Raw genomic sequence first — 14,685 nt, forward strand, 5'->3', positions numbered from 1 at the left:
AATAAATGATGCTGATGATGAGTTAAAGGGCTCAGCAGCTAAAAAGCGCCCTGACAATAGCCACAGGAGTGCAAGGGAAGAATTAAAGTTTTTGTTGTCTAATTGAATCGAAAACACCACATTCGCTTAGTAGCGATCTAAAGACATGGAATGTCACTTTCAGAAAGCTAGCATTTATTGTTTTCATTTTGTTCCTTAAATGCCTAATGATACTGTCATGTCAAGACAAAGAAAATTTCAAACAGCAACTGTTATCTGCTTTTTCATCTCTGCCTCCATCACCTTCTTCTTTCCTGTGCTGCTGCACTGGTTACCTTCTGCATCAAAACATCTTTCATGTCTCATAAACCTACAGGAAAAAAAAAAAATTAACACACTCAAAGACTAGAGAACACATATTCTTTTTCCAGGCCCTTTTTTTTTTGGTGGGGGGCAGGCACAGACTGTAGTTCTAGAAAAGTGTGTTAAATTTTTGAGAGTCTGAGTTTATTTCTCCCTTCTAGGATAATGTGTTATCTAAAATGTATCTATATCTATATATCTCTCAAACTTTGACACCTGAAGAACTTGTCAAAAACTCAAAATTCCTGAGCTCTACTCATAGAGATTTCTGTTTCACGTTCTGAGAAACCATCAGGGATCTACATTTAAAAAAAGCATCTCAGAAGAATATCATGCATTTTCTTAAAAAAATAAACACTGTCATCATCTCTTTTACTCATTCGGCATTTTCCACTTTTCAGAATGCTTGCGCATACATATTCAGTTCTGTGAGGTAGATGGGAATGATTATTCCCATCTTGAGGATAAGAAAAAGACTCACAGTTTAGCAGTGATTTTCTCAAGGCCTCGCTATACACCCCTCTCTCGCCCGTTTCTCTGGATTCCTCACCTTAGCTGACCTTTTCCTTTTTGGGTGTTGAACTGCAAGAGGCAAGGAGCCCCCAAAGCCAGCCAGTACTATTTGTACCTGCCTTCCTCAAGAATAAGACAAGCCTTGTGGTAGCCAAGGAAGGAAAACACGTAATTTTATCTGTGAAATGTGAACATTTCCCAGATGTTCCCATAACATTTCCCATATCATTGACAGTGATAACAATTGATTTTCAGTAATGTCCCTTACCACATCCAGATGCGCTTTTTTTTTTTTTTTCTTTTCCGGTACCCGGGCCTCTCACTGTTGTGGCCTCTCCCGTTGCGGAGCAAAGGCTCCGGACGTGCAGGCTCAGCGGCCATGGCTCACGGGCCCCACCGCTCCGCGGCATGTGGGATCTTCCCGGACCGGGGCACGAACCCGCGTCCCCTGCATCGGCAGGCAGACTCTCAACCACTGTGCCACCAGGGAAGCCCCAGATGCGCTTTTGAAAATGTATTTGGCTGGATTCACTTTTGGAGAAGAGGTCTGTGTGTGGTTGCGTGCATGTTTGTGTGTGTGTGTGTGTGTGTGTGTGTGTGTATCTTTTTCCCCTGTTATGTACTGTTAGAATCCCAAGTTCACGGCCCTTATTCAGGCACACTGAACAGCTGCAGGGGATGTGGTGCTCCCCATTGACAGCTGGGATTCCCCCCTCTCAGGGCGCCTGGCCTATTTAATCCTCCCAGCTGTCTGCCTCGTAAACCTGTCTGCCTGTGTTATGTCCAGCTGCAGCATGAAAGGTCCAGGCCCCCAGACAGGGTGGGGCTGTTTAACACAGTGCTTGCTCTAAACAGCCTCACAGGCCTCAATTCTTCTCCTTCTACTAGGCCCCCAGGTTTGTGCCCACATCTGGAGAATTCCTGGGCCCTCTCCACAGCCCACATCCATTCTCAGTAGTTGCCAGGGCCTTCACGTTCCTTGCCCGCTCTTAGGGTATTTCCAACATACATGTTTCTGCTTGGAAATCATCCATTAACTCTTTTGGCACTACCCTTGATGCTTAGTGGAATGTCTGTTAAGGGGAGGGACTAGGGATATTTGAAGACTGATTGAAGAGAGATACTAAGTATGACTAATAGCCACTTCCAGGCCTTAGCATGACTAGTCCTTTATGTTTCCAAATTTTTTCATGCTGCATTTTAACTTGGGTGACATTATCTTCTCCGCTGAGTTTTCTGTTGCATCCAGCTGTCATCACAAGCACTCCTGGAGACCCGATTGCCCTCCACAGCTGGTTGTTGACTGCCCTTGCCCACAGTCACCCTCTCACTCCACCTCCATCCTCCCCTCTTTGCAGGGTGCTCACCTGGTTCCTTATTTTAAGGATTGAGCCTGTTTTGCACGTTTCCTGATAGAAACCAGAGATCTGGGTTCCTCAAATATGGAGACACTTTTTCCTGTTCCAAAATGTGCTGAAGGTGGACCCAACAGGCCATTGTTACTTCTCCAGTGTCTGCTGCCTTCCTTTCTAAAAAGGGAATTCTTTGTGCTTCAGCTTATTGGAGAGACGGCAGATTGCTTTGTGGGCGCCTCACCTCTAGCCCCTTTCTGTGTACCCGGGATCCTTTAACGGGCCGGTAGTGTTTTCTCTTGGGGGAGGGATGGGACAGAGCCGACCGGAGCTGCAGTTCCTTCGTTCTGCCTCTGAGAATTTCTCATACAAACCTCAATCACGTAGGATTGCGTAGAGAGGAGAAAAGGGGAAAGACAGAAGGCGGAGAAGGGGGAGAGGGGTGACGGGAGGGAGGGGGAAGAGTCTGGGAACAGAGGGCGCGAGGGAGGGGAGGAAGACGCGAGCTCTCTGCGATTCCTTGCGCTCCGGGAGCCTGGCCCCCAGGCTGGCCCTACCTGGGCGCTCCCAAGCTCTCAGCGAGTGGGCGAGCAGCGCCAAAGGTACACCGGCGGCCGCCTGCTCTTCGTCCCACCCTCCGTCTCGGTGGCGGTCGTCCCCGCCTGGAGTTTCCTGTGGAGCTAAGCGCTCCAACCCAGCGAGCCGGCTAGGCGGCGGCGGTGGCGTCCAGGAGCCGGTGCGGCTCGGCACGCCTGGAGCCTCAGCCCCCGAATGGGACTCAGCCCTGAGCGCCTCCTCCGGGGCCTGGGGAGGAGGCGGCGGGGGGCACCCCGCTAGCCCGCGGCTCCGAGCTGCCACCCGCGCAGCAAGTTGGCCGAGTTGGCGGCAGCCCGCACCTGCTTCCTGGCCCCGGACCAGAGTCTGCGTCGGGCCCCGAGGGCCCCAGTGGTACACGCAGCCGCCTCCCGCCCCCCAGACCCGGCCGCCTAGGGGGCCCCTCTTGCGCCCCGGGCGCCAGACCATGGTGGGTAGCTCCGAAGCGGAGCCGCAGCCGCCTGGAGCCGACGTCGCCCGCAGCCAGCCCCCGCCCCACCCGAGCCGCCGCGCGGGTGTTCGCAGCGCGCGGGTCCCTTCCTTCTTCGGCCGGGATGGGCCGCGCGGGACTGAGTGATCGGCCTAGCGTCCGGCGGGTAATCCCCATCTGATCTGATGCCTGTGAGCCGCCGACTGCCGGGCCGCGCGAGCCTGGGGGCCCCGGGCAGCGCGGCGATGACCTGATCCCGAGCTCGCTAGGGCGCCCCCTCCTTCCCTCGCTCCCTCTGAGCCTGTGCGGAGAGCTGCTCGGTGCGGCGGCCCCGGGCGGACCATGGCGGGGAGCTCCAGTTAAAGGCGTGTGGGCGCCGAGCTGGAGAGGAGACCTTCGGCATCGCTGCCTTTTGAGGGGGCTTATTTAAACTACTGAGTCATTCCAGATTTAGGATTCCCTAAATAATCACCAACTGTGCCCGTCTTGTGCCAGAAAGAAAGAGGAAAGAGAAAGAGCACCTGCTCTCGGGACCCCGCGTACCCGCGGCGCTCGCCTCTCGCGGGTTTCTCCCGGAGGGGTGCCTGGCCCTCGAGGATCTCCCTCCCTCCCTTCCTTCCTCTTTCCCCGTCCCTCCTTCCCTCCCCCCTCCCTCGCCTCCCGCGCCTCCCGCTCTCCTTGCAGCGCTGCTGGCGGGGAGTCGCGCTCGCCGCAGCTGGAAACAGCTGCCCCCGCCTGGCGCCCCTACCCCGACTCCAGCTAACCGCTCCCACTTCGCGCCTCTCGGAATTCCAGAACTCGGGCGGCGGGCCCCTGGAGAACCGCAGCCGGTGCGATGCATTCCGTAGACCTCACCCAGCCGGGACGGACCTCCTAATCTCCAGAACTGCGGGCCGCAGGGAGTTAAATTGCTGCCTTCCTCTCCTCTCTTGCGGTTGGTGGCTTGTTTTCTAAAGGAACGTTTTATTCACTTTTTAGTATTTTCTACCGGGGGCACGCTACCCGCCTCGGTCCAGACTGCTTTGTAAACGGGTTTTATATGTATATATGTGTAGATATACTTTGGACACCTTACAACGCTTGCGCCTCTCCAACAGGGGCACGGCTTGTTGTTTTGGACATCCTTCTTCCCTTTCCACTTGGTACTCCGAACGCAGTGTGACCAAACTCCCCACTGCCCCTTGGACGCGGATCGCCTTGGGGTGCAAGTTTGGGGTGCAAGAGTCTAGTTAACAGGAAGGCCTGGGACCGCCCCGCCCCCACCGCCAGCGGTTGGGGAAGTTTACATCTGGATTTTCACACATTTTGTCGCCACTGCCCAGACTCTGACTAACGTTGTGGGCGCCGGGTTTTCGGTACTGCGGCCTTCTCAAATATTAGCACTGCCTCCACGCGCCTGCCCTGTCCCTCCAGGCCGCCGAGGTCCTGCCCTCGCCCCGGCGGAGCGTGATCCCGAGGGCGCAGTGGAACCCGGGGCCTGGGGCCCGCGCTGAGCAGCTATGGCTGCAGCGATAGCCAGCTCCTTGATCCGGCAGAAGCGACAGGCGAGGGAGTCCAACAGCGACCGGGTGTCGGCCTCCAAGCGCCGTTCCAGCCCCAGCAAAGACGGGCGCTCCCTGTGCGAGAGGCACGTCCTCGGGGTATTCAGCAAAGTGCGCTTCTGCAGCGGCCGCAAGAGGCCAGTGAGGCGGAGACCAGGTCAGTAGAGGTACAGACGGTGGGCTCTCTAGAGGCTGACACCCCCCTCCCCTTCTGAAAAGCACAGGGGGCATCCACGATAGAGAACCAGGATCCCCCTCTTCCATTCTGGCCCCCGTTCTCCAAAAATGTTCAGACATCTTTCAGTCGCTCTCTGTTAGTTAATAGCGTCTTGTCCCATATTCAGGAAAACACTTTATACCTTAATGAAACCACGGTTTGACTAGGATGAGAGTTACATATATCGATGCTCCTGGTCCCATAGAGCTTGTAGAGTCCTTGAGGGCAGTGACCACCTCATTCTCCCTCACTCTCTCTTTCTCATCCATCCTTTTATCCGTCCATCCATCCATCCAGCTAGCCAGTGTTTAATCTGCCTACTGAGGACCTAAATATAAATAAACCTTCCTCCCTATATCTCTCATAACACTTGGCACAATTCTTAACACATAATAGACACTTAGTAGACACCAGATCAACTTAAACTTACTCTTTTTCTAAATCTTTCTCTAGCAACACATCAAGTCCAGTCTCTCTCACATTCTGATCAATTTCTCACCTCCCCATTTTTACCCATGCCCTTTCACTTCCTTTTCCACAGACCTCCTTTTCGTATTCTCTTCCTCCCATTGCTCTCATTGTTTCCAATGGCTCTGCTCATTAACTTTTCTGTCCTATTCCTTCCATCCTTTGCACACTCACACTTACTCTTGGGACATTACGGGAACAACGTAGTATCTGCAATTTGGTCTCAGGGAGTGCAAAGAAAACTTTAGACTCATCAGAGATCTTCTAGGCCTGGCCTTTCTGAAGCTGATTCTCTTCTTTGGCCCTAAATTCAAATGGTTGGTCTTTGACGTGTCTCTGTTTACACAGGGACATTGGATACCTCAAAATTTCAGAGTGATTATTCCCATTTGAAGCCAGGCTACCTGGAGAGAATGAAAGCAGAATTTCCAAGGTCTGTGCTTCCATCAGACTTCATTGATCCTCTGGGTGTGGCCCACAGGGTCATTTGCAATCTGCAGATGATCTACCCTGACTGTGGACAACTGAAAGGAAATACTGTCTCGAGAGAAAGCTTGCTCCGTGATCAGTTGACTAGTTTAGGTTAGCATCTTTGCAGCTCTGACTGTGATGTTCTCCTGGGTTCCAGGAATGAAGCATATGGGTTAGGGTCATTGGGTGAAGAAAACACTTGGAAAGTCTGGACAAGTGGGGCTCAGAATTAGTTTAGAAATTTGGGATTAAGCCTTAATGAAAAAACCATCTCATCTCATTTTTCCATTGAGTTTTCATGACGTTATTCACTCCCTAGTGGGCTCATTTTCTTATTCCGTGATGTTGATGAAATAGTAAATTTCAGGAGTAAACAAAAATAATTATGATCTGAAGGCAGGAGCTAGTAAAGCCGATTATTTTATATTCAATTAATATGGCCTGTTCATTTTATAAAGGGAAGATGCATGCAAAATACTAGAGTTATCTCTGCACAGTAAATAATTCATATTAGGGGGAAGTCAAATCTCTTGTATTGTTGTGCAAGGATCATTTGGGGGCCATTTTCTCTCAGGGCTTATGTGGTCTGCAAGGGACTTCAAGGCTCTGAATTCCATGTGACTTATATCTCAGTCTCTGAAGTATGTTCTTGCACTCTAGTTGGGATAATAACGTTTGTGAATAGATTCTACTCAGCCTCCTCAGTTACAAACAAGGTCATCAAGATGATAGGTAGATTGTTTTTGTGAATGGATAAGATAAACTTGACTGATCTTTGTTGAAGTTGATTTGGAGATGAGTGATTTGCATGGCTTACTTTTGCATAAGGAAATTGCTTCCTGTGACCTTTCCCTTAGCATCTCATTAGAAAATAGAGAATTTGAGGGAATTGCTGAGTTTATGGTTCTTTTCAAAGTTCATTTAATCTTTCCCTCTTTTTCATCTACTTAGTGTACATTTCGGCAAAGAGATCATGACTGGTGAATTCCTTTAGCTTAAGTGTCACAGTAATAATCTGGCAGAGAGGTGACAGGACCTGTTAAGACATACCCAGTGCAAAGGCAGCACACATGTTTCTGTCCACCGTAGACTTCAGTTTGTTTTGAAGCTAAGCTGAGAAGAATGGGAGCATAGGGTGCAGCAAAGCTTTTGGGGAAGACGATAGTGTCCTGTTATTGTTACTAACAAAGCCAAACAATTAACCTGTTGACTTGCTGTCAGTGACTATGATTCATGTAGTATGGGATGAGTCTATATAGAAAGATATAGCACCTTCCACATCTCAATTCCAGAGAGGATTCTTTAGCTGGATTGGGAGAAAGTTGCTAAACACCAAAAGGAAAAAAACTATCTGAGCAAATCTGTTTTACAAGCACTTTGATGTTATGTTCACTTAATATTTGAGTTATCCTTGAACTCACTAGCCCTTCTAAGCTATATTCTGTGAACTACAAACTGAGTCACAAATGGTAAAGTGGAATAACTTGTCCTGATAAAGAATTTCCACTCTGAATTTCTGTCGAGACACAAGTTCCATGGACCAGACTTGCCAGGGGAGAGAGCCTGAAACAGTGAAGCTAAGTCAGGTATTGGATGGGAAAGGCCACGGTTGTATTTCTGATTTCAGGGCTGACACATTGTCTCTTAATCCTTGTCTTAACTCACCAAGTTCTGAAACATATCATGTTGAAACCTCATAAACACAGAGGGAGTACTGAAATTACACAGTAAAGGTCTCAGATTTCAAAATCATGATATTGCATTATGAAAATGTGAGAATTGGCAGGGCAAGACCTCCCGTTGTGCAGTTCCAGGACCACAGGGCACCTCAGATGCTTTGCGAATGCCCTCTCTGGAGCACAGTGATGGCTTACACTGGGATTGTGTAGCAGAATCCTTCCTAAGATAAGAAATCCTTGAGCCATAGCAAGTTGGTGGTTTATACAAGATTGCACAGCTAGATTGTGGAAAGATTGGGGCTAGAACTTGATCCAGTTGATTCTTCTTGCCTGTGCACTTCACAACACAACACAGAAAAAAGTGGTATGATGAACTTGGTGTCCTCTGTCAAAGAATGGAAATAATTTTGTGCATTATTTATTTTTACCATTAAGGTTTGTTATCATTATTATTTTGTAATTAGAACAGGAATACGGTCTCATAGAGGAGGTAACGGGTAGAAGGAGACATAGGCAATTGGGATTCTAAAATGACCATCCTATGCAAACTATTATACATAGGATGGATAAACAACAAGGTCCTACTGTATAGCACAGGGAACGATTTTCAATATCCTGTGATACTGAATAATGGAACAGAATATGAAAAAAATGTATAATATGTGTATAACAATCACCTTGCTGTACAGCAGAAATTAACACAACATTGTAAATCAACTCTACTTGAATAAAATAAATTAAAAAAAAATAAAGTGACCATCCTATAGCAGCCTGCATTATAAAAGTAAATCCAACAGTGAAGACGTACAGACAGTGCAGGAATAGTTAGCCCCTTAGCCACTGTGCGGGCTGTAGCTCTTTGGAAATGAAATGTTGGAGACCTTGAACTGGCACGTTGGCCGAGGGCACTGAACCATAAAAAAGCCTTTAGAACAGTTCTGTTTGTGGACTTTCTAATAAAGAAAGGAGCATTCCTATGGTCATTATTTCTTGAGTAATTATTTATATGTGAAATACCTGTATGAGCCAGACCTGCTGGAATACTTGCGTAAATGTTGATACCACTTAATTTGCCATATCTAAGCTATTAGCACATCCACGTGAATTACATGGCTTATTTATTTCCAATATTTGTTTTACTTTTGAATAGAAACATCTGTACAAATGACTGACCCCAGAATTATTTATGTTTTGACTCAGGAGTTGCTGCAGGAAATGGATAGCATTCACCATCAGGAAGGGAAAGGTGTTTATAGAATCTTTGAATGTTGGAGCAGCCAGGAACCTTGGAGGTCATTCGTATCACTCTTTGAGTTTTCAAATGAGAGCCTCTCTGGAAAGTACAGAGTAGTTAGATAAGCCTAAATCTGTGTATTTTAAGTGATTTTGTGATTTTATTATTTTTCTATATAATTTAATTCCTTCCCTCAAACCAGAGCATTAAAAAATCAGAAGTAATCAGGAAAATTCCTCACCTAAAAAACATTAGATGTTTTTCATAACTTAAGTTTTTGGTTTTATATTACCTCCCTCTTAAAGCATGATGTGGTATATTTATACCGACTGGATAAAATAAATCAAAGAAGTGATTATAATTTTACTAAATTTTGTTGATTTTCATTTGTCATTTTTCTGAGTCCCTGTTTCTGCTTGTTTCTGAGTCCTTGTTTCTGTTATAAAAACTGAGGTTACTCAAAATATTTTAGTATTTTTCTGACTTGTTTTGGTAGATGTATAGTATCTAATAGCATACTCATTCCAAATTTTACTATCAAATATATCCTTTGATGTTGATGAAGGAAGCATCACAGAAAATAGAAACTTCAAGAAGAAAACTGACAAAAAAAGGAGAAATGCTTGACCATGTAATTTATGGAATATAAATTAGATTTTTATAAATTGAAATAATTCTGGTCAATATATAGATCAAGAATACATTCACATGACAGGTGATACTTTACATTTATAGCAAGTAGTCTTATTGTATTTTCTCCTTTAAAAGTATGACTCATATCTGAACTACAAAATCAGCCTCATTAAATGATATTTGGCTTAATGTCTTGTTAAAAAAAAACCCAGGCTTTTCTCTTTAGAAACCCACCCTAGGGTTTAAACTGATATTTTGTATGTGTTTTTTTAATCCTGTTTTCTCTACAGCAGTGCATTCTCATCCACAAATGATGTTTCTGTTGTAAGATCGTTTTAAAATAGCAGGTACTGTGATCTCTTGATTTCTTTCATCCCACAGAGATCTCATCAAGCCGTAACTCAGGATTAAGTCTTTAAAGTTTTAATGAAGTTGATATTCTTGAACAGACTTAGAAAAACAATTTGCAGGAAATGAGACAGTCTGTATTTGAGGAAGCAATAGGAATATTTTAGAAGATCTTTAGAAACTAAAGCTTTGTCTCATATAATTCTATTTTAAAGAAAGTACTGGGCTTACTAGTCAAAAACTATTGCTTTTAGTCTTGTTGAGAGCATAGTTTTACATAGATATTACAGTGTTGATTTGGTTTGAAAAATTTGTTAATAGTAATTAGTCTTTTCTTGTCTCTTTCTTGAGTACTTTGTCATAATGTATATTCGCTATGACTTCTTTCTAGAATTATTATAGATTTTATGAGAACTCTCATAAACAGTCTCATTATACATAGGAGACCAAGTTAATATACTACATTTTGGATTCTATCTGATGGCTTACCCATCAAGCTACAGAGCTTTACTTGTTGTCCAAAGAGAAATGCAGCACATCTAAAGGGCTCTGACAGACATAGAGACACAGACCTAGAGAATGACGTATGGATACCGGGGCAGGGTGGTGGTGTGGTGAATTGGGAGATTGGGATTGACATGTATACACTAATATATATAAAATAGATAACTAATGAGAACCTACTGTAAAACACAGAGAACTCTACTCAGTACTCTGTGGTGACCTAAATGGGAAGGAAATCCAAAAAAGAGGGGATATATTAATATGAATACATACAGCTGATTCACTTTGCTGTACAGCAGAAACGAACACAACATTGTACAGCAACTATACTCCAATAAAAATTAATTAAAAAGATAAAAAGTTAAAAAAAAATAAAGGGCTCTATTTCTGAGGCCACTTTCTAAGCATCTGTGAGAGGGAGGGGCCTTAGATGCAAAATGTCTCTAAATTAATCATATGTGATAGTAACTTTTAACGATAACTTCCTTGACTGTATAACTTCAGGATTTACGGAGTTTCTTCACAACTTCTGCCCCTTTTATTCTTCATAGCGATCCACTGACATAGTTAGCCCTATCTTTGAAATAAGAGAACTAAGCTTCAAAGTAGCAGACAGACTTGTTCAGGTTTATGGAGTCAGGAAGTGGCTAAACTGTTTCAGAAACCCCAGCCCGCACCCTGCGGATCATCTTTCTTTATCTCCCACCACCTCGAGCTAAGGAGGCTGAATCTGAAGAACTCAATGTGATTTGAAGCTGGGACACTCCAGTTGGGGGGAATCCGATGAAGAGTTCAAGGAAATGTGGTGGGTCATGTTACTTTGTTCTGGGTATGAGCTGGAGCCCCCAGGGAGGATCTCTAGTGAGGAGGAGTGAAGTGGGAAGGCTGCTGGAGGTCTGCAGGCCGGTGCTGCAGAAGCAGTCCTGTGGCTGTGTCGTCACGTGCTGTTCCCAGGCTCCTGGCTGGGATGTCCCTCTCTGCATGCGGGAGCCTCGGAGATGTCAGGGGTGCCACCTGGGACACCTAAGGACCCACTGGGAGACTGCGATCCAGAGGGGAAGACTTTCTTGACTATAAACATAAACAACTGCTTCAGATGTTTTCAAAAGCAAAGAGGTTAATAACAAGGTCAGGAGAGCCCTGTAGGATTTAGCCTTTACAAAAAAAATTTTTTTTTAATTTAAAAATTTTTTTACAGTTACTGTTTAAGCGACTGTGTAGCAGAGTGATTAAGTTCATGGACGTTGGTGTGGGATCTGAATCCAAATTCTGGAGATATTATTTGTGAGAACATTAGGCAAGTTTCTTAATACTTTGAGCCTCAGTTTGCTGATCTGTAAAATGAAAATACTATCTCTAGCATTTGTTCAGGAAACATCTCTCTGAGGAAGAATTATGTAGGCTGAGTTCTGAAGGGTGAGGCAGGCAGAAAAGGATAGAAGGATGTTCAAGGCAGAGGAGAATAGCTTGCATGAGACTGAGGTGAGAGGGAGTTCGGTGCTTTTGAAGAAGTTGAAGTGTAACTGGAGTGACAGGAGCAAGGGGTCCAGGTGATGTTGGAAAGCTTGGCAGGGCTGAGGTGTGCAGGGCCTTGGAGACCCTCAGAGAGATTGCATATTTTAATCTAGGGTCCAAAGAGGGTCAGAAGTAGGTGGTGATATAATGTGACTTGCATATTTAAATGCACACTCTGGCTTTGGAGAGGAGAGTGGATTGTAGGGGAGCCAGAGTGGAAGCTAAGGAATCATAAGGAGGCCAGGGCAGCAGTCTGGGCCAGCAGTTCTCAAAGTGTGGTACGCAGGCCCTGGAAGCTCCTTGGAGACCTTTCAGTGGGTCCACAAGATTAAAACTATTTTCATAATGATATTTCCTAATAATACTAATTATTCATCTTTTTTCACTCGTTCTGTCACAAGTGTCCAATGGAATTTTCCAGAGACTAGAAGATATATCCACAATCATCTGAAAAGGCTATTAAAATTTTCCTCCCTTTTAAACCATGTATCCGTGTAAGGCCAGGTTATCTTTAGACACTAAAGCCACAACATCTCACAGGAGATTAAATGCAGAGACAGATTTGAGAACCCAGCTGATTTGTATTAAGGCAGACATTAAAGACGTTGGAAAACACATAAACTATTTGTTCACTCATTTTGTTTGTTTTGGAAAATATAGTTAGGTTTCATTAAACCACCTATTTATATTAACATTTGATGGGCTTATTATTTTTAATAAATATTTGAAAAAATTTGTTGTAATTTCTAAACATGGTAAATATTGAAAGATATAGGCCACATAAACAAAAGCTCTTTGGGGTATTCAGTCATTTTTAGGACTGCAAAAGTGTCCTGAGAGCCAAAAGTTTGAGAACCACTAGTCTAGGTATAGGTGATGTTAACACAAAACATTATGGCAGTGGTCATGGGTGTGAAAAGAGTAGGTGGAGGTAGAATGACCTGAGCCTGATAATAGGCAGGTATGGGTCAAGAGAGCATAAGGTGCCTGGATGAATCCTGCCTAAACAATTCAATAGTGAGTGGTGCCTTTGCTGAGATGGAGAACAACTAGGGGAGAAGCAGGGTTGGTGTGCGTCAGATAATATTTATCATTCCCAAACTACGAAACACTGCGGAATGCTAAGGTGAAAAATTGGGTAATGGTATTATTTATTGGTATTATAATATAAATTTATTTATATAAATTTATATAAATATATTTATTTATATAAATTTATTTATAATATAAATAATAATGGTATTATTATTTATTGGTTAATAGTTTTACAATATGATGAAGATCCTAAATACCCCTCTGTGTAAGGCTGTCTACCTTACTGTGAACTCTATAGGGAACTTCTCCTCCATTGATTTATGGCTACTACCTTGCAAGGGTAATCCAATAAGCAAATGTATTTTAGGCAGAGAAAAATATTGAGGAAAGTAGAAAACCTTAATAGTTTTTCTAGTCCTTTAAAATTGAAACAAAATATTTCATGTCTAACAAAATTCTAAAGGTACTTGACCTAGTTTAGTTGTGAGTATATTCTGAATATGGCTTTTGTATGTGTGGCACCTAGGTGGATTTCATACATGAGTTTGGGCCAAGTCCAGTGGTTTTTGCATAATTAAGTGCCTTTGACAAGACAAACTTTGTAATGTCCTTATTTGTCCACCTGTTGTTAGTCATTTGATTAGTTTGTGGTACTTATACACCCCCAGACTCCCTGCTTCTAATCATACTTCTGTTAATGCCTCTTCACTGGAATTTAAGTGTGTACAGCCTTTTCTTATTGACTTTTCAGAGGTCATTAGAGAAACCCTAAGGTCTAAGACCAGACCTAGTTTCCTAGAAAAGAATGACATGGGACAAATAAATCAGTAGTCAAATCACGAAACGTTAGAGCTTAGATATTATACAGGCCAGTGGTTCTCAGCCTAGCTGAAAATGAAATCACCTGGGAGCTTTTATAATGTGCTAATGCCACACAACCAGAAAATCTGATTTCTTGTATCTATTCTGGGGCCCAGACATCAGTTATCGGTTTTGCTTGTTTGTTTGTTTTGAACCTCCAAGGAGATTCTGATATGCAGCCAAGGTTGAGAACAACCAACCTGTTCAAGTCCCATCACTTCATACCTTGTGACCTTGAAACAAAGAATAATTATTTTATTCGTTAATGCCTTTAGAATACATTTATGAGGCCTAGAAACTGTCCACACTAATTTTAATTATAACGATGGTCGCTTCCTTTTGCTTATTGTTGAGTCTTTCCAGTGTTTAATGGTGTCCAAAACCTGAGCCACATTATATGGTATGTTTATGTGCCTCATCTTCCTGACCAGAGTGTGAGCTCCTAAGGATGGGACCGTGACATGTTCATTGCTAGATTCTCAGCACTAGCATCTTGCCTGTGTCACTGCAGTTCTTTGATCACTGTTAAATAAATGAGTAAATGACACACCGACTCCTTGAAACTTACCCTTACAGCAAGCCTCAAAGGAAAAGGGATTCTGGAGTTAGTATCTCCAGTTCTCACATAAGGATGCTGAGGTATAGCAAGCCTGGGGCTTCTCAAGTTCACGAGACTAGTGAGAAGTAAATTCTGGGTTTGAATTCAAGTTTGTTTTTCCTAGTTGACTTTTCTTTTCACTCTGCCAGCACTGGAAATGGGCCTCAGTGTCTTTCTTTGCAAAACAGTGGTACTATATTAAAGGATATCTAAGAGCCTTTTTAGCTTGAAAAGTCATTAAATAGCTCCCCTCGTCCCAGGAGGAACACTCATGACCATGACCCGTGACATGAAATACTCATCTGCTCCCTGTTTCCTATTTACACAGGAAATATTAAAATTCTTTTCCT

General features: G+C 44.1%; 1 protein-coding gene across 3 annotated transcripts in view; it reads left to right on the top strand.

Annotated features, from left to right (window-relative positions):
* Positions 1–14,685, top strand: part of FGF12 (fibroblast growth factor 12) — a 554,165-nt gene that overhangs the window by 310,413 nt on the left and 229,067 nt on the right. Inside the window, exon 1 of one of the 3 annotated variants that reach the window (XM_060010934.1) lies at positions 3,949–4,929. The exons of the other annotated variants lie outside the window; for them this stretch is intronic. Within the exon in view, the coding sequence (XP_059866917.1) occupies positions 4,731–4,929 (199 nt within the window). The 5' untranslated portion in view covers positions 3,949–4,730. Of the gene's footprint in view, positions 1–3,948; positions 4,930–14,685 lie in introns of those variants that run through there. 3 annotated transcript variants of the gene reach the window in all.

This window comes from Delphinus delphis, chromosome 4 (genome assembly GCF_949987515.2).
Source record: "Delphinus delphis chromosome 4, mDelDel1.2, whole genome shotgun sequence".
In the NCBI taxonomy this organism is placed as follows: Eukaryota; Metazoa; Chordata; class Mammalia; order Artiodactyla; family Delphinidae; genus Delphinus; species Delphinus delphis.